This window comes from Scyliorhinus canicula, chromosome 15 (assembly GCF_902713615.1).
Source record: "Scyliorhinus canicula chromosome 15, sScyCan1.1, whole genome shotgun sequence".
In the NCBI taxonomy this organism is placed as follows: domain Eukaryota; kingdom Metazoa; phylum Chordata; class Chondrichthyes; order Carcharhiniformes; family Scyliorhinidae; genus Scyliorhinus; species Scyliorhinus canicula.
In genome coordinates this window covers 112,726,462-112,753,746 of record NC_052160.1, presented here as the reverse complement: position 1 = coordinate 112,753,746, position 27,285 = coordinate 112,726,462, and the positions used below count along the sequence as shown (strand labels likewise).

The following is a 27,285-nucleotide window of genomic DNA, read 5'->3' as shown; positions in this document are numbered from 1 at the left end:
GGAAACACAGAGGAAACCCAGTCTCAAGTGGGGAACCAAAACCAAACAGTCACTTGCTCCTGGAATTCCTCCATTGACCAGTTTTGAAATACAAAGAAAACATGTTTCCAGCTTCAATATTAGGCGCTGTATTGTAAGGTAGATGTGTTTTCATTTTAGCGTTTAATTAAGCGACTCTGTCCTGCAAAGGTAAACTGACCATTAATTACATGGATCAACATTGTGTAAGTGTTGAGATGCAATAGAGTCTTTTCCCATTCAGAAAGTGCTCTTGTGCATTCAAAATTAAAAAAAACACTGCTTGGGATCTCCATTGCAATAATCTTGAAGTAATTTAAATATCTAGAGCCAATGAAATGTGGAAAGAAAACATTAGTAGCTGTCAGACAGCTGATGTAGCTTAGGAAAAATGTAAACATCTATTTTGTAATTTCAATAGGCTCTACTGTATGCTCACTGGAATGGCGTGTTATGACAGCTGAGCTCATTATGAATGCTTGGCTGGAGGGTGCATAGGGAACTAGGAGGGGGTAAGGACAATGAGGGTTTGAGGACCTGACATTCGTCATTAAATTGCACTAAATTGCCAGTAAATGGATTAAGGGTTCGTAGCCTTTCAGCCTGGTCATCTGCCTGCCTCCATTGCCATATTGGAACTACTCTAGCAGCAGAGGGTCCAATTCCATCTCATCCTTGATTTCCCATGAAAATATGGCCTCTGGGCTATTTTAAAGGAGATAGGTCTGATGGGGGAGGAAGTTTCCAAACTTGATCTTCAGCTCTTCCCCGAACATCCAGCCCAACATGTTTAATGAAGGTGTGTCTATGACTTATTTTCATTTAATGCAATTAAACACATCTGGGTTCCCAATTAGTTATGCCTGAACTTGACATTATGGATCTATAAGATATCTCTTTTGAAAGTTCTCCGTCCGTATAATTGTTTGTTTTTTTGTTTGCCTTCAACACTGCTCATTGACCCCATGCCATGTAACTAAGTAGCCACTGTAAGCCCCACTTCCTCATTTAAATAAACAAAAAAAAACATTCTTTGTTTTAATTTGGTTTTACATTCCTTTGATAATTTTCTCCCACCGGGCCAGGCCCAAGCTTGTTCCCTGTCTGCCTGACTCAACATCTCCTCTATACTCCTGCCCAAGTGCAGCTGCTCAGCTTCTTTTCTCAATCAACTGCATACACCCTGCCGCACCCTTTCAAGACTAAATGTATCCGGTTGAACATTACTGACGTTTAATTAGGCCCGTAACTCATGTGCTAATGTGAATGTTTTGCTGCTATGTCAATGGAGGCATGAAATCGAGGACAAAGAAGATTCATGCATACATATGGTAGCCAAAGCTTAATTTCAAGTCAAAAGCATACACTGGGCAGGATCTATCCAAATGGGAACAGAGTGCCATAGTGCGCGATTAGCCGAGTGTTTCCTGGCGCTTGGAGCGTCGGGAAACACATTTTATTGAACAACCATTTGGCTAGGTCAGGTTACTCAGCAGGGAATGCGCGGCCAAGGAAGATTTAGTTCAGTTTTCTGTACTGCCAAGCTCTGCTCGCCCAAACTCCTCAGTGCAGGGCGAGAACGGGACGCCATTTTTAAATGGCATCCCAATCTCCCGACCACCCGGTACAACGCCCAAGCCCTATAAGGGGGTCTTTGGCACCCCCTACACCCTCTGCAATCCCGCGCACCTACACAAGGCACCTCTGGTTCCGATCCTCATTGCACATAAAAATGACAGCTTAGCACCCTGATAGTGGCAGGGTGCCACCCTGCCGATCGGGCAAGCACCTGGGGGCCTCTGATCCCCTGAGAGACACCCACGCATGCTATTCCATCTGATCCCCATTTGTGGAGACCAGTACTGAAGGGCGCTCACCCAAGGTCTCCAAGGTGAGGGGGTAAGAAGCATGCCTTGGTTAGATCTTGGGAATGCATATTAGAGTGAGACTAGCTGTCTCACTCTAACGTGGAGATTTGCCAGTAAGTGATCCCGCCTCAATAGGCGGGATTCACATCACGATGTCTCACGAGATCGCATTATATCTCGCGAAGCGTGGCAAATCAGGTAGATCCCAGAAGGGAGATCTACCGGCATATACCAGCCGTGCCACGCTGCTCTTCAGGCATAACACGGCCAGTAGATCTCACCGACTAATTGTAAAAGGGAAGGGCAATAGAAAGCACGGAGAAAGGGGTCAAAGAAATTAGGGGAAAAATAGAAGAATGATGCACTGGCCGCAGAAAAATACTTTTCACTGTACTTCGGTGAAGTAACAATAAATCAAATCAAACTTGTGAACTGGTGCACAAAAAGATGTTGACCATGATTGATAAAAGGGTATTACATCTGTAAGACATATGGATGAGGGGGAAAGACAATACTTGGAGACATCTCAATACAGGAATGATAAGAAAATTACTTTGTACCATGGCAGCAGTAACTGGGAGCCAAAAGTGGAAAGAAAAATACAACAGAATGTGGAAGAATTGGACAGTATGACATAAGCAGTCAAAATATGAGAGAAAGTTGCACATACACAGTGCATGTGCAAAGACACATACTTTCCCCATGAACAACACCACAGATTTCAGAGCTCATATGGACCATACTGAATTAATGGAATTGTCACTCTGTTATTCTGCTTTTGACAAAGTGGTTGGCAGAGTTGTGATTTTTACAGACTACATGAGTTTGTATGTTGTTGGGATGGCCTCATTCAGCTGAGTCCCATGGGAGCTGGTATCATTGAACAGTTGGCGAAGGTTCCAGAAGAACAATGGCGGTTTTGGATCAGCAGTTCAGGAATCCAGTTCCTAACCAAACTGGAGAATGGTCAGATATGTTTTTGGCTTGCTGATAAGTTGGAAAAGAAAGGAGTTGGCAGAGATGTGGAGTTTCCACCAATCAGGGAAGCAGAGAATTCCCCTTTTACAGTTCGAGCCAGTCAATTTGACGAAGACTGACATGTAAGGTGAGGTTTGGCCTTCGGGGTGTACGTTTTTGGGGCTACGAGATGCAACAGGGAATAGATTAAATTTCCCTGAAAGTTGTATTCTATTCACTCCTATATTGCATGTAAAATTATTCAGCTGCTTGGTTTACAATGGGCCTCATTAAAATGTTATCAGATTACAATCTGGAAGACAGAAGCAATGCACGTGGGGGATTTGGGATAAAATTCTGTGGCTAGAAATGAAAACAACTTCACAAAGAATTATGTAAAGTGGTTCAGCACTCTCAGTATGTTTAATCCAGAATAAAATACATCTCACTGTAATTATTTTTCTCTATAAGGTTTGTTTCAGTTAACAAAAAAGACTGCATCATACGAGAGCAACCAATTATCTTCTATAGAATAATAGAGCACAGAAGGAAGCCATTCATCTCATCTTGCCAACACTGATTTAGCCACAGTCATGCTTCCCTACCTCTTTTCCCTTTTATCGTTTTTCCAATGTTTGCAAATTTGCAAAATAAACTATGAACCATGCAATTTTTTTTGTTTTACACCAGAGGTACGGTTCCCTTTTGAAAATTACACATTCCTGTTTTTTTCTACAGTTCCTCTTCAATACGTGGTGTTCATATTGCAGCCTACAAAACTGATCGTGCATTTCATTCTAATCCAGTTACAAAAGGCAGAATTTAGTGCCCTCCCCTGTGGTGGGTGTGTTGCCAGGCGAGCATATCATCAGGCAGGAAGGTTGTAGGTGGGGACTCCACTGACTTTCCGCAACTGCCCAAATTAAGTTTGTGGTGGCAAGACCCAAGAACAGCCTTTCTGCCCACCCCCAATTGAGGCCCCGAAGGGAGCAATAACTGTCCACTTAAAGGGTTCAGTCCGTCACAACTACCCGTACCAGCCTCCCCGGACAGGCGCCGGAATGTGGCGACTAGGGGCTTTTCACAGTAACTTCATTGAAGCCAACTTGTGACAATAAGCGATTTTCAATTCATTTCATTTCATTTCATTTTTCAACTAGTATTCATCCAACAGCGGCCAGAGGACTGGCAATGCCTGAAAAGATTAACCCTGGTGTGTTTTATTATAGGTGTTTAGGGGCTTTCCTTGTAAATAGACACTGTACCTGATGAGGGACCTGTTGAGAGTTGCCCTCTGTCCTTGCTGTCTACCCCACTCCCTGTCCCTCCTCCATGAACCCACTCTATGCACTTCTTCCACCATTGCTCCCGTGTACCTGGATCTATGGCGATCTTTGGCCCCAGGTGTGTGTAGTGCTGGCAGAAGCCCCTGCCTACCTTCTGGCGTTGTTGATCAATGAAGCCTCTGACTGGCTGGCAGCTCCCAGCCGGCAGGCCCTCAGCCCCAGGATTTCTATATCAAGCTGCTTCTGACCGACATTTAATGCTGTGATCATCCACCAAAGGAGGCAATGTAGTCCTCCTCCCCGGCTCCTCAGCTGATGGGTGTGACTCCCGTCACCTTCATTAAATACCGCCCATGGTTTAGTTGTTTTTTTTGTTAATGATACCGTGAAGAAGATTATCTTTGTAAATGTCACAGCACTAATCCTGGAATGAGCCATTTTGATGACAGTAAGACAAGGAAGCAATCAATTTTAGCATTGAAATAATGTGTCAGATATGAGAGGCTGTGATTTAATGTCATGGCTGAGATTTTGGCAATAAACCATTTGCACTGTCATAGCTTACAATGTCTGAGCCCTTTTAACTCATTCGTGCATTTCTCCTTAGTGCATGACATTGGGAGAAATCCTGAGATGACTACTTTTGAGGTCCTGTTTTTAAATCCTTTTCTTAACTCTTCAAACTCTTGCTGAAGCGCCTCAATACATTTTCCAGCAATGTCATTAGTTCCAATAGGGATCTTGACTTCTTGGTTACTCCCTCAGAGAATAGCCTGCACCCTTTTGTTGATATCCTTCGCCCTGGTGCCTGGGAGGCAAAGTACCATTTGACTACAGAAATATCTGCTTATTAGTCCCTTGATTATCAAATCGTCTATGGCTACTGCATCTTCTTTTTCTTCTGTGTGCAGTGAAATCTCCTGTAGTCCCATGGGTTTGATTCTCGCTGCATTCCTCCAAGTAGTCATCAATCTCCCTGGCTTTCAAACCTTATTAACAAGTGTCACTGCCTTGGGGAATTCCTGCACCTCAGAATTTGCCTCAAAATTCTACGTATATTTTTAAGTGCTCCTAAATTTTGTAGCAGGAAATATATCCTACTTTCTGCTGAGCTTTCTCAAAGAAAAGAAGGATTTGATACAAATTTCTATGTAAATCCTATGAGTACTCTATGTAATCTATGTAACCTACGAGTACCCGCTGAGAATTCTTACCTCTAATAAAGATACATCTCCCTTTAGTTTCAAATATATTTGTTTTTTAAGTCACTGAGCGAATCTGTTAAGGAAAAAATCGGTTGGCTAATTCATCACCTATTTAAATTTAGATTGCAGGTATGTGAAAAATCTCTTTCCTGCTTTAGTGATGATGCACACAGATATAGATATTCAGAAAATCGGCAATTCTGTCCAAAATCGACCTCTTTCCATTCATAACAATAGCTTTTCTTCTCAACCCCTTTACCACCTCTGAGGAATCATCAAAATTCCATTCTTAACTACCTCCTCTTTCTCATCTATAGTCTGCCTTTTGGAATAAAAATCATCTGCAGGCATGAACTGGCTTACACACACATACACACACCCACACAGACATAAACACTAATGACCCCCAGCTACCTAAGGATGCTTGCACACTATCCACTCTTCAATGGGCTGTAACTTCTTCCAGCAAAGCATAAAGAAAACTAAAAGACTGAAGCCAACACCTTTTATAAATTCTGTACCCTTTCCACCAACTCCATTCTCTCTGGCTGATCCAGACTGTTTGCATTCTTGGCATCCCATTTCCCATCGAAATGAGTTTCTGATTCCATATTCCATGATCATTAATGCAGTTCACTTTCACTACTGTAACACCACCTGCCTGCACCCTTACAATAGCCTAAAATTTTCATACTTCTTTGTTACGTCCAGATATAATAACTTGAATTGCTCTCCTGTCCAACCAACCATCTTCCATTTTTCAAAACTCTACTGCATGCACCCCCTCCTAAATCATGCCTTACTTGCCGAAATCCGCACCCTTGATAACCTTTGTTGGCTTCAATTCCACATGAAAGGCTCAACTTTTAAAGGTTACATTCCTTTAAATCTGTTTAAATCCCTCCACAGTATCACTCATTTCTTTAACTGTAACCTTCTATAGTTCACCTCTGAATCCATGTCTGGATTTCCTTGGGATATTTTCTCAATTAAAAGCACTAAATAACTCAAATGCATTTTGTTGGAGGTATTGTTGGTTAACTGTTTACTCAAAATACGATGACTAAAACACCAAACCACACACTATCAATAAAGCAAAGTGTTTTGTTCTGTGGTAAATGAGTATCAAGAGTGCTTTATTTTAGCTACAGAAAGGAATGTAAAAGATGAAGTGAGATTTTAAAAGCCTCTTATCAAGTGACTGCTTTGCAATCGAGCTCTGCATCAAAGATTATTACCATTAATGAGTCTTGCGTTCTACAAAATTAAATATTATTTGTTACTTGCCCAAGCATTGAACATAAACTGGTGCTGGTTTATATGTAAATCATGTGCTCATATTTCATGTGCTGATTCTTGGCTACCTAGCTATTCTTCTGCATGTTCGTTGGCCACAAATAGGTCCCGGAACAATTGGGTGAATGGCTCCCATGTTCTGTGGAAGCCGTTGTCTGACCTCGGAGTCCTATGGTGATGTAATTGGTGGTAGAGGGAACACAGAGAGTAACTCAGGCTATAAACCACAGGATAAAAATGTCTAAGATAAATGAACAGTATTAAAAACCAGAGGCTGGATTCTCCAAAAATGGGGCTATGTCCCCACGTCATCGGAAAAACGCAAGCGTTGCACTCCCTGGTTTCCTGGAAAAAATACAACCCAATTCACTTACATTCAGGGGGCTAGCAGGGACCCAGAGTGCTTTACACAGCTTTGGCTGTGGATATGGGCTCCCGCACTTCCGGTTCCGAATCAGTGCATGCGCCGGGGGCGGCCTCCAGTGGCCTCGCCGGGCGCCATGGAGGACCTGAACCCCAGACCCACACAAAGAAACTAGGCCCTGCCAATCTGTCCGGCCCAATCGCTCCTCTGACCGCCCTTAAGGCCGCCCCCCCCCCCCCCCCCCCCCAGGGATTGGCGAATGGGTCTGGTGTTGGTGTTGTCACTTGTTCCTCCAGGACGGATTTCACTGCCGTTGTCGTCTCGCGTTCCCCTCCACTTCAGCCGTTCGTCCCGTCTTTCGCCTGGATTTTCCTTGCTCTCTGTTCCTGTAGATGCCAAGTTTGTTATCGTTTCCCTTGCCCTCCTTCTGGCTATCATTCACTTGCCTCTCTCTCCCCCCCCCCCCCCTCCCCACCTCTCTGGTTCTCCTCTATTGTTCCCTGTCTCTTCACTCTTCCCCCCCCCCCCACCTTCCCCTTCTGACCTCATCCCCCCTCCCCCCCTCCTGTGGTTTGCCTTTCTTTCCTGTTAGGTTTAGCTGTCCCCACCCCGGTCTGTCCCTCTCTCTCATGCCTTGGCTACTTTCCCCTGATTCTTGGCTACATAGCTATTCTTCTGCTTGTTCGTTGGCCACAAACAGGTCCTGGAACAATTAACATAAGAACATAAGAACTAGGAGGAGGAGTAGGCCATCTGGCCCCTCGAGCCTGCTCCGCCATTCAATGAGATCATGGCTGATCTTTTGTGGACTCAGCTCCACTTTCCGGCCCGAACACCATAACCCTTAATCCCTTTATTCTTCAAAAAACTATCTATATCTATATTAAAAACATTTAATGATGGAGCCTCAACTCCTTCACTGGGCAAGGAATTCCATAGATTCACAACCCTTTGGGTGAAGAAGTTCCTCCTAAACTCAGTCCTAAATCTACTTCCCCTTATTTTGAGGCTATGCCTCCTAGCTCTGCTTTCACCTGCCAGTGGAAACAACCTGCCCACATCTATCCTATCTATTCCCTTCATAATTTTATATGTTTCCAAAAGATTCCCCCCCTCATCCTTCTAAATTCCAATGAGTACAGTCCCAGTCTACTGAACCTCTCCTCGTAATCAAACCCCATCAGCTCTGGGATTAACCTAGTGAATCTCCTCTGCACGCCCTCCAGCACCAGTACGTCCTTTCTCAGGTAAGGAGACCAAAACTGAACACAATACTCCAGGTGTGGCCTCACTAACACCTTATACAATTGCAGCATAACCTCCCTAGTCTTAAACACCATCCCTCTAGCAATGAAGGACAAAATTCCATTCGCCTTCTTAATCACCTGTTGCACCTGTAAACCAACTTTTTGCGACTCATGCACTAGCACACCCAGGTCTCTCTGCACAGCAGCATGTTTTGCTATTTTATCATTTAAATTATAAACCCTTTTGCTGTTATTCCTACCAAAATGGATAACCTCACATTTGTCAACATTATATTCCATCTGCCAGACCTTAGCCCATTCACTTAACCTATCCAAATCTCTCTGCAGACTTCCGGTATCCTCTGCACTTTTTGCTTTACCACTCATCTTAGTGTCGGCTGCAAACTTGGACACATTGCCGTTGGCTCCCACATTCTGTGGAAGCCGTCTTCTGACCCTCGGATGGCAAATTCGATTTTCCCCATTTGGAGAGGTTCTGGATTGGATTGGATTTGGATTTGATTTGTTTATTGTCACTTGTACTGAGGTACAGTGAAAAGTATTTTTCTGCGAGCAACTCCACAGATCATTAAGTACATGGGAAGAAAAGGGAATAAAAGAAAATACATAATAGGGCAACACAAGATATACAATGTAACTACATAAGCACCGGCATCGGGTGAAGCATACAGGGTGTTGTGTTAATGAGGTCAGTCCATAAGAGGGTCATTTTGGAATCTGGTAACAACGGGGAAGAAGCTGTTTTTGAGTCTGTTCTCAGACTTTTGTATCTCCTGCCCGATGGAAGAAGTTGTAAGAGTGAGTAAGCCAGGTGGGAGGGGTCTTCAACTATGCTGCCTCCTTTCCCCAGGCAGCGGGAGGTGTAGATGGACTCAATGGATGGGAGGCAGGTTAATGTGATGGACTGGGCGGTGTTCACGACTCTCTGAAGTTTCTTGCGGTCCTGGACCGAGCAGTTGCCATACCAGGCTGTGATGCAGCCAGATAGGATGCTTTCTATGGTGCATCTGTAAAAGTTGGTGAGGGTTAATGTGGACATGCTGAATTTCCTTAGTTTCCCGAGGAAGTATAGGTGCTGTTGTGCTTTCTTGGTGTAGTGTCGACGTGGGTGGACCAGGACAGAATTTTGGAGATGTGCACCACTAGGAATTTGAAACCGAGAGGTCGGACAGCCAGTCTGCAGCTTTGGGTGATGCTGCTGACCGCCAGCTGAACAGCATTCTACGGCGGGCGATCAGGGAGGCAAAGGCAAGGGCGTCTGCCCTCCTCCCCAGGAATAGATCTGACTGGTCTGAAACCCCGAAGACCGCCACTTTCGGGCATGGCTCCACCCTCACCCCCACCACTTTGGACTTTGCCTCGAAGAAGGCTGTCCAGTACCCTGCAAGTCTGGGCAAGACCCAAACATGTGGCCGTGGTTGGCCGGGCCTCCTTGGCACCGTTCACATCTATTCTCCACTTCTGGGAAGAACCTACTCATAACGGGTTCTTGTTAAGTGGGCTCTATGTACCACTTTAAGTTGCGTTAGGCTGAGCCTTGCGCACGTGGAGGTGGAGTTGACCCTATGCAGTGCTTCATTCCAGAGTCCCCACCCTATTTCAATCCCCAGGTCTTCCTCCCATTACTTTCTTGTTGCGTCCAGTACAGAAAGGGCTTCTACCAGTCGGTCATAAATGTCGCTACAGTTCACTTTATCTTGGATGCTTGTGTTCAGTAACTCTTCCAGTAACGTCTGTCGTGGCAGTTGTGGGTACATCCTTGTCTCCTCTCGTAGGAAGGTTTTGAGTTGCAGGTACCTTAGCTCGTTCTCCCTGGCTAGCTGGAATTTCTCTTTCAGTTCGTCCAGTGTTGCGATCCTGCCGTCCGTGTATGGGTCCTTGACTGTCAGTGTCCCTCCATTCAGTCCCCACTTTTAGAAGGTGGCGTCAGTCAGCGCTGGTGTGAACCTATGGCTGTTACAGATGGGAGCTTTGTCTGATATTTTGGTCAGGCCAAATTGCTGCCATAGTTTGTTCCAGAATTGGAGGGTTCCCAAAACACAGTTAAAACTGAGGTATATTTGTTTGATAACAACGTTAAGATTTGAATCAATCTGCACCTTTTTTTCCTGTCTGCCCCTCTCTCTTTATTTCTCACTCTTTCTCTAAATCCTCAGAAGCTGTATGCTTTGCGATAAACAATTCGAACTTTGATCAGGAACGAAGGAGGTCAAAAAAACACGGGCGGGATTCTCTGTTTGGGATCGGCCGGAGAATCCCCGTTTGCACCGAAATCAGGGGTGGCGTCGCTTTTGCGATGCTCCCCCCGCCTCGAAAACAGCGTACTTGATGAGTACACTGCACACCGTCGGGTTGACCTCAGGACGTAACCTGAGGCCCTCCCCTGATGCTCCGCCCCCGATGGGCTGAGATGCCGATGGCGTGGAACACTTATCCTTTTTTTCCGTGAATCCAGCGTGGTAGCTGTAGACTGAGTCCAGCGCCACCACAGTTGGGGGGGGGGGGGGGGGGGCATTCCACCGGCGGGGAGCTGGGGCACTGATAGGGGGTGGTCCAGGAATGTGAGGGGGGTTACTGGGGGACAGGGGACAGTATGTGGCGGACTGGGTCCAGGCGTGGTAGGTGCCATGTTGCACGGCGCGGCCGCTGCAGGCCGTCGACGTGCGCATGCGCAGCCATGGACCCGCCAATTCTCCGAACATATCCATAGGTAAAGCCAGGGGCTTTAGCCTGCGTGGCTGCTAGCCCCCCACAAGACGGAGGATCGGTGCAGCTTTTGCGCCATTTTTCCTGGAGTAAATCGCCACTGTTCCCACGCCAGCGTCAGCATTTAGTCTTCAAATCGGAGAATCCAGCCTTATGTTCTTGGCTAGAGCTGTATTGCACCAGGACATCGCCTGAAGGCCCTCCCCTGATGCTCCACCCCCAATGGGCTGACTTCCTGATTGTGGTGACTGTAACGTAGTAATTCACACTGTATTTACCAATACCATTGTAAGCGCAGTTGCATTATCCGACCACTAGGGGGGAGTAGCTCTGGGAATGCTCAGGAGTTTGTACAGGGCTCCACCCTTGGCTCCGCCCACGACTCCTCCCCTTTGACTGCTGTATAAATAACCATGTCCAGAGCCAGCCTGGAGTTCATTGAGAGTTCAACGGGTAACAGGCTGGCTCTGTCGTAAGTAGATTAAAACCACTGTTCATATCTTAAAGCATGTGTCTCGTGAATTGATGGCTCCATCACTGATTCCATTGGTCGCCTGTGCTCTCAGTGTTTGGGGACCTCGCATGGCGGCTGCGGTCTGTACCAGCGCCACCACAGTCCGGAGGGGGCGTTCTGCTGGCCGGGGTGGGGCTTCGGCGGGGGCTGGGGGGACTGGTGGAGGGTGGTCCGGAGTGGCGAGGGAGGGGGGTTAAAGGGGGGCAAGCCGGGTCTGTGCCAGCCGGCGCCATGTTGTACAGTGTGACCGTCGCTGGGCGTATGCATGGCCACGTACCCGGCAATTCTCTATCCATATCTGCAGGTAAAGCTGGGGAGGCTTTACGTGGCGCGGCTGCTCGCCCCCCACCGGGCGGAGCATCGGTATGGAGGCGCCGTCGACTTTTTGTTCGTAAGACTAGACTAATGAAGCTGGATTCTCCAATTTGGAGACTATGTCCCCACCTCGGCGTGGGAACGGTGGGGAAAACTGGCACAAAACGGCCACCGATTCCCCATTTTGCTGGGGGCTAGCGGAAGGCAGCGTAGAGCACCCGGCTCTAACTGCTGATACAGCCTGGAGAATCGCCGGGTCTGTGGTCGCGCATGCGCACAGCGGCGGCCTGCAGCGGCAGCGCCGTGCTTCATGGCGGAGGCCGCTTGTGGACCCGGCCCGCAAAATAGTCCCCAACTTCGACTGGCTCGTTGCCCCTGGACCGCCCCACCACAGTGCCCCAGCCCCGAATAATGCCCTCCTACCCGCGACTCAGCCTTCCCCCCGACTGTGGCGGTGCTGGACTGAGATCGCAGCCGCCACACTGAGTTCCCGACGGGTGAGACCATGAGAGACCCACGCCATCGGGAACTCGGCCAGTCGGGGGTGCAGCATCAGGAGGCGGGCCTCACGCTGCTTTGGAGGGGGCGGAGCATCATGAAAGCAGTGCCGCCCCCGATTTTGTTGGGAATTTGGATTCTCCAGCCTGTCGCCGAAAGCGATTTCAGCGTCGGCGACCGGAGAATCTAGCCCATGTTCTGGACATAGCCTCAAAATCAGAGAATCCAGTCCTTAGTTTCTGAAATGGAGAATCCCGCTCGAGGGGTTTGTCTTATAGAGATTTAGCAGTTTAGGCCTGTACTCACATTTAGAAGGATAAGAGGCGATCTAATTGAGATATATAGATGATAGAAGGTATTGACAAGTAGACATAGAGCAGATGCTTCCTCTTGTGGGGAAATCTAGAACGAGTAGTCATAGTTTTAGGATATGGCGTAGCGGATTGAAAAAAAAGATAAGAAGAAATTACTTGTCTCAAAGGGTGGTGGATCTGTGGAATTTACTCCCCCAGAGTCCGGTAGATGCCGGGATATTGAGTAGATTTAAGGAGGAAATTGGCATATTTTTGATTAGTTGAAGGGTTCTGGAGAACGGGCAGGAAAGTGGAACTGAGTCCAAGAGGAGATCAGCCATGATCATATTGAATGGCGGAGCAGGCTTGAGGGGCTGAATTACCTGCTCCTGCTCCTAATTCTTATGATGTTATGGTCTCACTCACTCCCATTGTGTCAATCACAAGGTGGATGACCTCTGATCACTTTCTTATATTGGTCTCCAGCCGTATCAAATTTGCTTTGATAATGATCCTCGGAAGCATCGTGAGATATTTTCCATGTTTGTGCCTTGTACAAATGCAAATTGGTGTTGTAGCTCGGAGTCAAATGTCGTAATACATTAAATGAGTGGACAAAACAATGGAAGATGGAATCTAATGTGTCGAAGTGGGCTGAGAAAAACAAATCCAAATATATTATTAATGGGGAGAAATTAGCAGCTGTTAAGGAACAAAGGGATTATTAGGCGTTTATGTGCACAAAACACAGCTAGTGTACAGGTAGAAAATTAATGGAATCTTGGAGTACCACGTGCACGTTTTGTGCACAAATCTAATAGAGGATCTGATAGCATGGCCAAATATGCTCAAGCAGCAGAAATATCTACTGTTCCTATCTTTATCAAAGATTGCATATTTATTTCATTTCAATGCAGCAAATAGAGCTTCAAGTCAAGTTACACCTTACTCCTGGGGTAGGGGAAGGAGGGGGCAGCGTTTGACCATCTGATCATGCATACTCTAGAGGACTTTTCTAAATCATTACCAAGTTGAGAAAAGTGATGATTTGTTTTTTTATTTTAAAAAATAGATTTAGAGTACCCAATTTTTTTTCTAATTAAGGGGCAATTTAGCGTGGCCAATCCACCTATCTGCACATCTTTGGGTTGTGGCAGCGAAACCCACACAAACACAGGGAGTATGTGCAACTCCACACGGACAGAGCCGGGATCGAACCTGGGATCACTGCGCCATGAAGCAGCAGTGCTACCCACTGTGCCACCGTGCTGCCTGCTGATGACATGTTTTGGCTTTAGGTTAGAAATGTGGTGGATTTTTATTTGCACAAACAAGTGTATGGTGCAAGTTAGGTAAATCATCTCATCTGAAAACAACAGTTTGGGTGAGACCATAACCATCTGTTTCTGGCAGTTGCCTAACATCTTTAATAGAAAAATCTGCCCAATGAAGCAAGCAATATTTATTATATCACAACACTTTCATTTATTTCTTTTCTTAAAATGAATTTAGAGTACCCAATTATTTTCTTTCCAATTAAGTGCCAATTTAGTATGGCCAATCCACCTATCCTGCACATCTTTTTGGGCTGAGCGGGTGAGGCCCACGCAGATGTGCGGAGAAGGTGCAAACGCCACATGGACAGTGGCCCGGAGCCGGGATCAAACCTGGGTCCTTGGTGCTGTGAGGCAGCAGTGCTAACCACTGTGACCCGTGCCGCCCTAACAGCTTTCATATATATAGGACTTTTAACATAATAAAATGTCCCATGGCATATCACAGGAGTCCTTAATTTGACACCAAGTCACATGGAGTCATGTTAGGACAGGTGATAATTATATGGTCAAAAAACGGGGTTTAAAGCGTGACTTAAAGGAGAAAAGAGAGGTCGAGAGGTTAAGGGAGGTAATTCCACAGCAGTGTAGAGCGAAAAGAATCAGGGACATGAGGGTGGAACAATGATCGCCATTGTGCCAATGCTGCCTCACATCACCAGGGACACTGGTTCAATTCCAGCCTTGGGTCACTGTCTGTGTGGAGTATGCACTTTCTCCCCGTGTCTGCGTGGATTTCCTCTGGGTGCTCCGGTTTCCTCCCACAGTTCAAAGATGTGCATTGGTCGTGCTGAATTGCCCCTTAGTGTCCAAAAGGTTATTTGGGGTTATCGGGTTATGGGGATGGGGTGGGGGCATGGGCCTATGTGCTCTTTCAGTGGGTCGGTGCAGAGTCGATGGGCTGAATGGCCTCCTGCTGCACTGTAGTGATTACGTAATTCTATGTAAAAGGCCAGAATTGGAGGAGCGCAGCGTATACTTGGAGGAGTATACAGCTGGTGCAGGTTACAGAGATAGGGCAAGGCAAGGCGAGGCCATGGACGAGTTTATAAACAAGGATGAGAATTTTAAAACCAATGCGTTGCTGGTCCACAAGTACAGGAGTAATCAGGATTTCGGTAACAGTAAGGATGTGGTTAGTAGAAATTTGTATGAGCTTGAGTTTATGCACACCTTTTATGCATACTAATGTTGTTTTAAAGTGTTTCATAATTTAGTTTTATGGGCTTATGAAATAACATTTCTAATAAAAAATGGTTTCACTTTTCTTTAAAAGTATGAACAGGAACAGCAAAAATTGGAAGAAGAGGAGAATGTGCCAGAGTTCGTCAAGGTCAAGGAATCCTTGAGAAGAACAAAGATAGCAGATGCTGCAGAAGATGGCCAGATGTCTTAGCCAAGAATTATTGTGTTTATCAATATGAACTGTGCCTCTTCAAAACTTGTACCATGTAGTGATTGAAAAGGTGAAACTTGTAGTTTTCAATAATAAATTGATTGATTTATGTCAAACTTCAGCACTTTTTTGATTGAAAACACTATATTACTTCTCAATTGTATAGTAAACCTTTTGCCACACCTTCACTTCTGCCAATTCTTTCATCATTTTGGTTATTTGTGACTTTCTAATTGATATCTTCAACCACAACAGAATACAATCCTGCAGTTCATTTGGTCAATTTAATTGGGTATTAGCCAGGGCATAATCCAACATGGTCAGATGTGACAGCCACTAAGCCAACTGGTAAAGGTTAAATCTATATTTTATTCCCGGTCCTAATACCCCAGTGATTTCATGGCTAATTGTAATGATAGTTTGCCAAACGTGGATTTACCTGTACAACACAGTGGGCGAGTTTTTCTCGTCTTGCTGCTATCAACAGGGTTTCACGTTGTTCACAGTCTCATTGCCAGGAACCCACGACAGGGATCGCCATCGGCGAGACGGGAAAATACCACCAATGGAAATAGCCGGACCATTTTGGCCAACGACTTCGGATTTAAGTTAAATGCTACTTGAGTTTTAAAAAATTGTAAAACACCTTTCACAAGTTAGATTAAGTTGTTTTATTAGCTTGTTTCCAATATTATTTCCAATTTCTCATGTTATAATCATGTACAATGTTATGGACACCTGGTCAGCTCTCAACAGTGGTTTAGAGACTGGACCAGATACAGGGTGACACGGTGGCACAGTAGTTAGCATTGCTGCCTCATAATGCCAGGGTCCTGGATTCAATTCTGGCCTTGGATGATTGATTGTGTGCAGTGTGTGTGTGTCCTCTAGGTTCTCCGGTTTTATCCTACAGCCCAAAGATGTGCAGGTTAGTTGGACTGGCCATGCTAAATTGTCCCTTAGTGTCCAGGGATGTGCAGGTTGGGTGGGTTTGTGGGGATTAGGTGGGGGGAATGGGCCTATTTGGGGTGCTCTTTCAGATAGTCAGTGAAGACTCGATGGGGTGATTAACTTCCCTCTGCATGGTAGGGATTCTATGATTCATAACTTTTAAAGTTTTAAGACGGTGAGGAAAGATTGATTAATTCCTCGAGTGATAATATAAAAAGTAGCGCTTGGTTGTTTTATAAGCAAACTTTATTAAAAGAAAATAAAATAAAATAATATTTAAACTTTTAAACTTAATTCTAATATTAACAGATTATATGTAGCTTCTTAACCTTAACATAGTCGTTCCCATTAAACAGTACTTTACAGAACATGCAGCTCTCATGCCATTTACGTCGATAGAAAAAGGCAATACCTGCATTTACAAAGCAATTTTCTTCCGTCAGGACATTCATTCAGAACCCTTTTCGAAAGACTGCCTTGGTGGCAACTTTCATGACCTCGCTGGTTGATTTCCAAAGCTTTCGCAACTTTCATGACCTCACTCGGTGGCTGCCCAAATCATTTTTCAGTACCTACTCAAACCAGAATTCCTTCTCACTCTTTCTGAGCTCTGCCCCGCCCCTAAAACAAAGACTCTCTCCTGGGCTGCCGAGACTTGAACCCCACCAGCGTTATCTTGGCTGCTTAATTTCTCACTCTTATATAAAGAACAGAGCCATGCTACTGTATTGATATGCAACTAATCTCCGATTGACAGACAAAGAGGCCATCAGACTCTGTAATGGTCCAATAGCTGGTCAATCAGGTGATCAAGGCTAATAAGGGTGCTGATAGTGGCACATAATGATATTAGAAAGTGTTAATGGCAGAACAGATGTAAGCAGTGTACCAAAGGGCAATTAGGAAGAAGGAACAGATGGCCCAAATGGGGTGGGGTGGGGGGAGGTTGTTGAATTCAATGTTAAGTCCGGAAGGCTATAATGTAATCAGAAGATGAGCAGCGGGAGTCCCCGCAATCGGCGCACTGGCCCGATGCCGCCGTCAAAAATGGTGCGAACCACTCCGGCGTCAGGCCGACCAGAAGTAGTGGAATTCTCCGCACTTCCGGGGGGCTAGGTGGATGCCACTGGAGGGGTTGGCGCCATGTCAGTTGGCACCGAAGTGACTGCGCGAGTCTGCGCATGTGCCAGAGGGCCAGCGCGATCCTGCACATGCGCAGAACCGCTGGCGTACTCTGGCGCATACGCAGGTGCGTGTCTTCCATGGCTGGCGCAGAAGGAAGAAGTGCCCCCAAGGTACAGGCCCGCCCCGATCGCAGGCCAGGCCACCGTGGGGTCGGATCCCCCGCGCCTCCCATGCCCCCCCCCCCCCTCCCCCCCGGGGACTGCACCAGCCGACTTACGGAGCCAGGTTCCACCGTGTGAGACCATGTCTAATCCATGGCGGTGGGACTGGCCAGAAACCGACGGCCGCTCAGCCCTTCGGGGACCAGAGAATTGCCGGGGGGGGGGAGGGGGGGGGGGGGGGTGGGGGGCGCTGCAACAGCCCCCATTGGCGTGGTGTGAACCCTGTCCCCGCCTGAAAAATGGCGCCAGATAATACGGCAGCTGTCATAAGGGCGGGACTGCCGTCTGAGATGCTTTTCCTCCAGTATGCGCTGGGCTTCACTGGACATTGCAGCAGACCAAGGAAGGATATATGATTCGATTGGTTGGTTGGCGACCAATGAATTAGCCAAAGACCATAATCTGCCTGGCCACGGTTAATGAATGGGTCCTACCTGGGTGGGAGGTTTTTCAGAGGACCCAGGAAGGATCAGTCAGGTCCTGGATGATGAGAGAAGAATCGGTCTGTCTGTCTCTCTCTCACCAGAAATGCTGCCTACCTGCTGCCTTCTGAATTGGCACACAAGTTTTGAATGATACTGTAAAACCCATTGCAGACAATAAGCAAAAACCTCCAACTGAAGGCCTAGACTGAAGAAAGGTTTACTGGAAGACGTCCATCTGAAACTTTTATCATTTTTACTTTTCGTATTATTTTTCTTTACATCCCTCTTTCTCCTCTGTGTTTGCGTGTTTGTCTGTCTTGTGTGTCTGTGTGTGTATAGTGGATGGGGGCAAGTTAAAGGGGGGGGGGAGGGGTTGGAACTATATAATAATTAACCAGTTGTATTTTCTGTCTGCTTACACGTAGTTATTGTTATTAATAAAAAATAATTGTTTTTAAATTTACAAACCCGATGACTATAGTTATTGGGCAAAGTAATTCTTTGCAGGCGAGGAGGCAAAATTCCTCATGAGAAAGGGGTGTTTTAAAGATGTATTTCTTTCTCACGGTGATCACTGCTACTGGGTAGATTACCGAAAAAAATGAGGGACCTCCCTTGGTTGTACATACCATTTAAGGTGCAGTTTATGGTATATTCAACCATGGTTTGCCTGTTAATTCATGGTCACCTCATGTTAATTTTAAATGTTAGAGTATAAGCTAAATATTATTGCCTGTTTGTTTTGTTGACTCTTGTATAGTAACATTTCTTCTGTTTGTTTGAATCTGTGGCATCGTCTGGCTTTATTCTCTCAGTAAATAACCGGCATTGCAAATCTTGCCTCCTTGAAGCAAAAAGTTACTGGTCTCTAACTGGATCATAACAAAATTTGGGTATCTGGTCTAGGATCCTAATAGAATTAAGAAAGTGACAACACAACAGTGGGAAAATTCCTGTTTTTGTATTTTTTGGTAGGAAACTAGGAATTTTTCTGCGGTCATGGAGGAACCCAAGAATGAGTCAAAGCTGTATAACTGAGGAAAGGCAATAACAGAATTTACCTAAATAATGGTTGGGGTTTTCCGTTGCGAGTCCACTTTGTTAATACTGCCAGCGAGGACGGATAATTTGGCGCTCAGCCAAATTTGCATTCACTGTAGTGGGAATGGAGAATCCCACTGGGGTGATCCCAGAACATCTCAAGGCTCTTCATAAACAATGAATTGTCTTGAAAGATGGTCACTGTGGTCATGTAGAAAATGTTGGCATCCAATGTATTCAAAATGGCTCATGAACACCAATGAAATGAAAAATGTTTCCAATTCACTTAAATCATCAAATGGGGCCTTGGTATGGCATCTTCAATGAAAAGTGCAATTCTGACAGTTCAGCAGTTCTTCAGACTTGAGCTAAAGGTGTCTGAGTAGATTATGGCCAGAATTCTCCGGCCTTTGGCATTATCATTTCCCGCAGGCAGCACATCCTCACCCATGGGTTTCCCAGAGTAGGGTGGCTTCTGTGGAAATCCCATTGGCAGCACGGTAGCATTGTGGATAGCACAATTGCTTCACAGCTCCAGGGTCCCAGGTTCGATTCCGGCTTGGGTCACTGTCTGTGCGGAGTCTGCACGTTCTCCCACAGTCCAAAGACGTGTAGGTTAGGTGGATTGGCCAAGATAAATTGCCCTTAGTGTCCAAAATTGCCCTTAGTGTTGGGTGGGGTTAATGGGTTATAGGGATAGGGTGGAGGTGTTGACCTTGGGTAAGGTGCTCTTTCCAGGAGCCGGTGCAGACTCGATGGGCCGAAAGGCCTCCTTCTGCACTGTAAATTCTATGATCTATGATCAAGCGGCGGGAAGAGAAAAACCCGCCATCAGTGAATGGTGCGCCGCAGAAAAACATGCTGCTTGAGGGGTAGTTATGACAACACTGGTGATGGACTGATTGGCTATGTCCATATTTAGTGCTCCAAATGTGAAAAATCTTCTGGCTTGATGTTAATATTCTACTCACGGGCGGCATGGCGGCTCAATGGTTAGCACTGCTGCCTTACAGCGCCAGGAACCCGACTTCAATTCTGGCCTTTGGTTACTGTGTGGAGTTTGCACATTCTCCCCGTGTCTGTGTGGGTTTCCTCCGGGTGCTCCGGTATCCTCCCACATTCCAAAGAAGTGCAGGTTAGGTGGATTAGACATGCTAATCTGTCCCTTACTGTCCAAAAAGGTTCGGTGGGGCTGCTGAGTTATGGGGATAGAGTGAGGGGTGGGCCTCGGCTGGATGCAGGATTGGTGCAGACTCAATGGGCTGAATGGCCTCCTTCTGCACTGTAGTGATACTATTTACAATTCGTTTTCAGCTGACGCAGGACTGGACTTGGATGTAGCTATATACTGGATATACTAAGACATAGGACAGACAATACGGTCTTTTATTTAAAGGCTTCAGTATATTTCTCACTACTTTACAAGATGGACAGTGTCATTGGATAGATTTTGTAACAGTTACAGTATTCAAAAATTGAGTAATTTGCAAAACCAAGTGAGTTTTTAATACAATGTGGGTGCCAGCAATTGTTGCCCATTCCTAATTGTCCTTAAACGTTGGCTTACTAGGCCATTGCAAAGGGCAGCTAAGAATCAACCACATTGCTGTGGGTCTGGAGTCACATGTCGGCCAGACCAGATAAGTACGGCAGATTTCCTTTGCTAACGGACATCAGCAAACCAAATGGGTTTTTATAACAATCAGTAACATTTTCATGGTCATCATTACTGAGATGGGCTTTATGTTCCATATTTCCTAATTGAATTTAAATTTCACCAGCTGCTGTGGTGTGATTCAAACCCATGTTCGCAGCACATTAGCCTGGGCCTCTGGGATTACAGTCCAATGTCGCTACCACTATGCCATTGTGAACATACCACCAAGACTGCACCCCTCTGTGTTGGCCAAATTACATTCCAGCATCTAAACAGAGGCACAATTTCAGCTCTTGAGGTATGCTGCTGCCAACAACTGCCCTTCATAGAGATGTCAACTGTACATCTGCTCCACTGATCTGACATTGCCTTTGGGCTTTCTGCCTCATCAAACTAGCACAGCTTCTGTCAACTACTCCAGGGCATTTTTCAGAGCCTCAACCTCTTGAGCATCATGGAGCAATCCCAGCTCCAGGACATCCGTGAGCTCCAGCTAAAGGAACTAATACTTCCCCTGGGTTTCCCAATTCCCGAGCCCGAATTCATAAGAGCACAAACCTATTAATGGCACCTGGGGTTTCTATGAGCCACATTCCACTCAGTACCATGGAACTAACTGCCAATTCTCCTCTCCTGACTCCCCACCATGTGGTCGAAAGGCCAGAGTCTTGGTCATGTGAACTTTCTCCTCCAGCATAACTTCAAAAGGGATGTTTATCCAACATCTGGGTTCTGCTTTTTATTCAGGACTGATAATGCTGAGGGTCTGCCATTTGGGAAGCCATTATTTCAGTTAAACCACTGACTCCACTAGCAAAGTTGACTGATCAAATGAAAATCACATTTCTGTACCTCTCTTTGAAATTCGCCTGAACTGTCCAAGGTTAGTAGCTACCTAGGCGTAAGGAGGTATGATACTTCAGAAACTGAGAAGAGAATTATTTTGATCTGGAGAAAGAGTCCATTTTAAAAATAAAAAATAATAATAAGGATTAAGTTTTTAACTATATATATAATGTTGGGTTTTTTCCCACATCGGAAGAACCCAGCACTGCGCGTAATTATATGCTATTATATTGGAGTATAGTAGTCAGCCTCTTCGTGAATTTTAAAAATATCAACAGTTTTAAAAATTTGCTTCTCAGTGTTCCCAAAAGATCCAGTGTCATTTTTGGAGCTTCAAATAAAAGGCCTGCAAATCATGTCAATGAATGAAAACTCCCAATGGTGATGATGCCATGGTTAGTTTGGTGGACAGGGCCTACCTCTAGGGGCTGGTTTAGCACAGTGGGCTAAATCACGTGTTTGCGTGGGTTTCGCCCCCACACCCCAAAAGATGTTCAGGGTAGGTACAGAACAATGACAGCAGCGCAGGTTCAATTCCCATACCAGCCTCCCCGAACAGGCGCCGGAATGTAGTGACTAGGGGCTTTTCACAGTAACTTCATTGAAGCCTACTCGTGACAATAAGCGATGATTATTATTATAGTGTGACATTTTTAAAACAAGTCCAAAAAATTGAAGAAAATCTATTTGAACTAAACCAAATTTGCACTTAAAATTCCACAATCTTTTGTCCCAGTTATGAAGATTTCACTCGAATTATGCCAAAGAAACCAACGCAACTGAGGAGAAATCCAGGCTAGTAGATTTATAGATATAGAAATATAGATATAGAACGATACAGCGCAGTACAGGCCCTTCGGCCCTCGATGTTGCACCGACATGGAAAAAAAACTAAAGGCCATCTAACCTACACTATGCCCTTATCATCCATATGCTTATCCAATAAATTTTTAAATGCCCTCAATGTTGGCGAGTTCACTACTGTTGCAGGTAGGGCATTCCACGGCCCCACCACTCTTTGCGTAAAAAACCCACCTCTGACCTCTGTCCTATATCTATTACCCCTCAATTTAAGGCTATGTCCCCTCGTGCTATGTCCCCAATGCAATTATTTGCATTGGTTCGCAAATAGTTTCCCAAATTGATTCAGTTAGCTGAAGATTTTTTTAAAAATAGGTTTAGAGTACCCACTTTGTTTTCCCAATTAAAGGGCAATTTAGTGTGGGCAATTCACCTACCCTGCACGTCTTTGGGTTGTGGGGGTGAAACCTATGCAGACATGGGGAGAATGTACAAACTCCACACGGACAGTGACCCAGGGCCGGGATCGAACCTGGGTCCTCAGTGCCGTGAGGCAGGAGTGCCAACCACTGTGTCACCGTGCCACCCCCACTGAAGATTTTTTTAAGCATTAGTCAATACTATCTGACATTACATGGCAGATCACAGAAAATCTATTTTACCATAAAGATATCTAGGGCGCGATTCTCCGCTCCCCACGCCGGGTGGGAGAATTGCAGGAGGGCCGGGAGAATCACGACACGCCGCCCTGGCAACCCCCGCGATTCCCCCACCACCCTGCTCTGAGAATCGCCGCTCGCCGTTTTTCACGCCGACAGGCGATTCTCCGGCCCGGATGGGCCGAGCGGCCTGACGTTCCCGACCTGTTCACGCCAGCGGCAAACACACCTGGTCGTTGCCGTCGTGAACATGGTGCCAAAGCTTCATTTGTGGCTTGTGGGGGGCGGAGAGGGGAGTGAGCACCACGGCCATGCTCGGGAGGGGACTGGCCCTCGATCGGTGCCCACCGATCGTGGGGCCGGCGTCTCCAAGGGACGCACTCTTTCCCCTCCGCCGCCCCGCAAGATCAAGCCGTCACGTCTTGCGGGGCGGCGGAGGGGAAGATGGCAACCACGCATGCGCGGGTTGGAGCTGGCCAACCTGCGCATGACGTCACTTAGGCGCCGCGGTCGCGTCATTCTCGGCTCACCGCTTTGACGCAAGCGTCAAGGCCCGGCGGCCGAGTTTCTCACAACGCCGCTCCTAGCCCTCCTGGGGGGGGGGTGAATAGGGTGTGAGGAACGGCCTCCGACGCCGTCGTGAAACTCGGGCGAGTTCACGACGGCCTTCCTGATGGCGCGCGGGAGCGGACAATCACGCCCCTAATCTCTCCCTTTGTTCTGCCAATCCAGGCACCTTCTGCAGTTGGAGGTATGAGCTTCTTCCAGTCTGTCCTTACTGGCTGTACAGTTGTGAATACTTTCCTCTCTCAGGAGATATGCCTAACCTCCTGTTGTGGCTTGAGAAACACACTAGAGGCTTCCAGCAGTCACAAGGGTTTTATAGATGAAAGGCAAATGTTGGTAACAATACAGGCACACAAAGCAATAGGATGGATCTTGTCTCTTCGGCTCCAGGGTCCACACTATCCAGGCTCCTGCTCCCAGGGCCTCGCACAAACCCACTATTGGTCGGGTTTCACGGGCCCGAGATGGTCACATGGTCTGCCAGGCCGCCCCTCTTAAAGGGGCCGTGCTACCACATCCCTCCCCCTTAAGTCCTTGATAACATTTTACACAATAACTATGTACAGGTTCTATATACATGGCAAAAGACACCAGGGGAAAAGGGTCGCACTGCCACACGACCATTAAGTACCTGTGCACAGCTCAGATTGGGACTCAGTTTCAGCTTAAAGCTGAAGCCTATCGTTAGGTGGAGGATTGTATTTACACCCCAATCCATCCCATCACACGTTCAGAAATCCCGTTACATCATAGCATTTAATTTGAACAATCTCAACCTTTTAAAAATAGTTTAATGATTTTAGACTCATTTAGTTATATTACAGTTTACCAATGAATACAAATAGCTTCTTATAAATAGATTGTAGTCATGGATCTTCTTACTTCAATTAATTTCCCAGGATGGCAGTATTTCCAACACATTGCAATCAAATTGCTATTAAAAAAAAGTGGGAATATGGTGCATACTCTATTTACTGCAAACATCCCTTTTTTGGTCTATTTTATTTTTCTCTACTTTTGGCCTATTTCTTGTCAAATTTGTTGCTCTCAAATAATTCTACAGAGAATGCCTTCCATGAAAAATATACATTTCCATTCCAATTTGTCCCTATATAACAAACTCCAATGTATTTTGAGCAGAGCGATTCCAAAACACATCTGTGACAGATTGCGAACCAAATGAGTAACAGCAAATTATTTGCCACCATTTGAATATTTTTGTCTCCCCCGACCTATTGCACTCTAATATTTCTCTGAATAAAGCACTAAGATTTTATAACAATGAGGTGCAGAAACAGATTCTAGGAGCAAGCTGCAGACCATAGCCAGCAGCTACAATAGAAATGCAGCCTTAAACTGCCACACCTTTTCTTCAGCTTCACATTTTCAGGTAAGCCTTTCATTAAAACTCACCACGTTTAAAAAATGGTTGCCTGGCGTATGCAAGCTTCATTATTTTCTTGTCCGATTGGTGGAACCCAAGAAATCACAGCTTCCTGAAAAGCAATGATGCAATAATCAGCAAAATGTGGCAAGTTTAATGTCAAATGGCTTATTTTAATTGCTTCTTCCAAGAAAACATACCTTCATCAACCTGAAATGAAATGCGTATCTGTATATTATATAAAGACCTATGTTAGTTAGCTTTGTACACTATTTTTACTGTAAATATTTTGCAACTGACTACTCAACCAGTTGGTAGCTCAGTAAAGGGATACTTATATATAATTTGTCATGCATAGATCATACAGTGCAGAAAGAGGCTATTCGGCCCATCGAGTCTGCACCGACCCACTTAAGCCCTCACTTCCACCCTATCCCCGTAAACCAATAACCTCTCCTAACCATTTTGGACACTAAGGGCAATTTACCATGGCCAATCCACCTAACCTGCATGTCATTGGACTGTGGGAGGAAATAGGAGCACCCGGAGGAAACCCACGCAGACAACGTGCAGACTCCGCACAGACAGTGACCCAGCAGGGAATCAAACCTGGGACCCTGGCGCTGTGAAGCCACAGTGCTAGCCACATGTGCTACCGTGCTGCCTAATTAAGCTGGTGCATGATAATTCAGATAATCCATTTTTACATTGTAAAGACAGATAAAGGTATCAATATATATATTTAAAGGGAGGTTAGATAAACATGAGGAGAAAATAATAGGTTATGCTGCTAGGGTGAGATGAAGCAGACTTGCATAGAGCACCAACTTTGCCAAGGACTAGTTGAGCCAATTTGCCTATTTCGGAGCTGTGGTTTCCATGTCTACGTCATTCAAATCATTTGCCACATCTAATAGCCCGAAACAGAATCCCCATGAGGCAATTGGTCAAAGCTATAGGAGTGCCTCTACAGAATGCACTCGGAATGTTATGCCTGTACATTTTAAAGAGCAGTTTGGCTGTGCACTGTGCTTCGTCAACAACTAATTACAAGCTATTTCCCAATTGTACAGCTGAGTCATCACCATTCCTTGTGTTGTACATTCCTCAAGAAGAACATCTAATTTATGAGCCTTATTATGTGCTCATGATGTATCCTTTATCCCTGCAAGCGTCTGGGGCATAAAGTGATTTTTTTTCTTCATAGTTTCTGTTGCTTATGTTTTATTATGCTCAAAATAGTAGCACCTTCATTAAATGTCAGTATGTTTTCATAGCCCTTTGAAGGGGAAAAAAATATGTTTTTATGCAAATTTCTTGTGCAAAAGTTAATAAGAAATGATTCAGCATATCAAAAGAACACTCCCTGTAATTTCTTAAGGCTAGGTTGCGATTAAAATGTTGTTTGCCTTTTATCGGGCAATTTAGCATGGCCAACTCACCTATCCTGCACATCTTTGGGTTGTGAGGTAGAGACACACACAGACACGGGGAGAATGTGCAAACTCCACACGAAACAAAAAGATCCACATGGACAGTGACGGGGTGCTGGGATCGAACCCGGGACTTTGGCGCCATAAGGCAGCAGTGCTAACCACTGTGCCACCGTGCCGCCTTAGGTTTAGACAATTATACAGGGCCTTGGTGAGACCACACCTGGAATATTATTTTGCTCCTTATCTGAAGAAGGATGTTCTTGCTATAGAGGGACTGCAGAGAAGGTTTACCAGTGATAGTGGTACTGGCGTACAAGGGGAGATTGAAATGGTTAGGATTATATTCGCGGGCAGCACGGTGGCACAGTGGTTAGCATTGTTGCCTACAGCGCTGAGGACCTGGGTTCAAATCCTGGCCCTTGGTCACTGTGGGGTTTGCACATTCTCCCTGTGCCTGCGTGGGTTTCGCCCCCAAAAGATGTGCAGGATAGGTGGATTGGCTACGCTAAATTGCCCCTTAATTGGAAAAAAAATTGGGTACTCTAAATTATTTTTAAAAAGGGATTATATTCACTGGAGTTCAGGAGAATTTCATAGAAACCTATAAAATTTTAACAGGACTAGACCAGAATAGATGCGGGAAGGATGTTCCTAATGGTGCGGGTGTTTAGAACCAGAGGTCCTAATCTAAGGATAAAGAGTCAATTATTTAGGGTTGAGTTGAGGAGAAATGTTGTCACCCAGAGTGTGGTAAGCCTGTGGAATTCGCTACCACATGAAACAGTGAAGGCGAAAATACTGTGGGCTGGACTCTCCACCACTGCCTCTGGTAGTGGAGAATCCCTTTTGGGAGA

General features: G+C 45.7%; 1 protein-coding gene and 1 long non-coding RNA gene across 2 annotated transcripts in view; one reads left to right on the top strand and one right to left on the bottom strand.

Moving 5' to 3' along the window:
* LOC119978137 (protein FAM107B-like) overlaps nucleotides 1-15,434 on the top strand; it is an 81,207-nt gene extending 65,773 nt beyond the window's left edge. The window contains exon 5 of the mRNA XM_038819563.1: nucleotides 15,199-15,434. Within this exon, the coding sequence (XP_038675491.1) occupies nucleotides 15,199-15,318 (120 nt within the window). The 3' untranslated portion in view covers nucleotides 15,319-15,434. The remainder of the gene's footprint in view (nucleotides 1-15,198) is intronic.
* Nucleotides 1-27,285, bottom strand: part of LOC119978138 — a 106,392-nt gene that overhangs the window by 65,656 nt on the left and 13,451 nt on the right. Inside the window, exon 2 of the long non-coding RNA XR_005463395.1 lies at nucleotides 25,025-25,107. This is a non-coding gene — a long non-coding RNA (uncharacterized LOC119978138). The remainder of the gene's footprint in view (nucleotides 1-25,024; nucleotides 25,108-27,285) is intronic.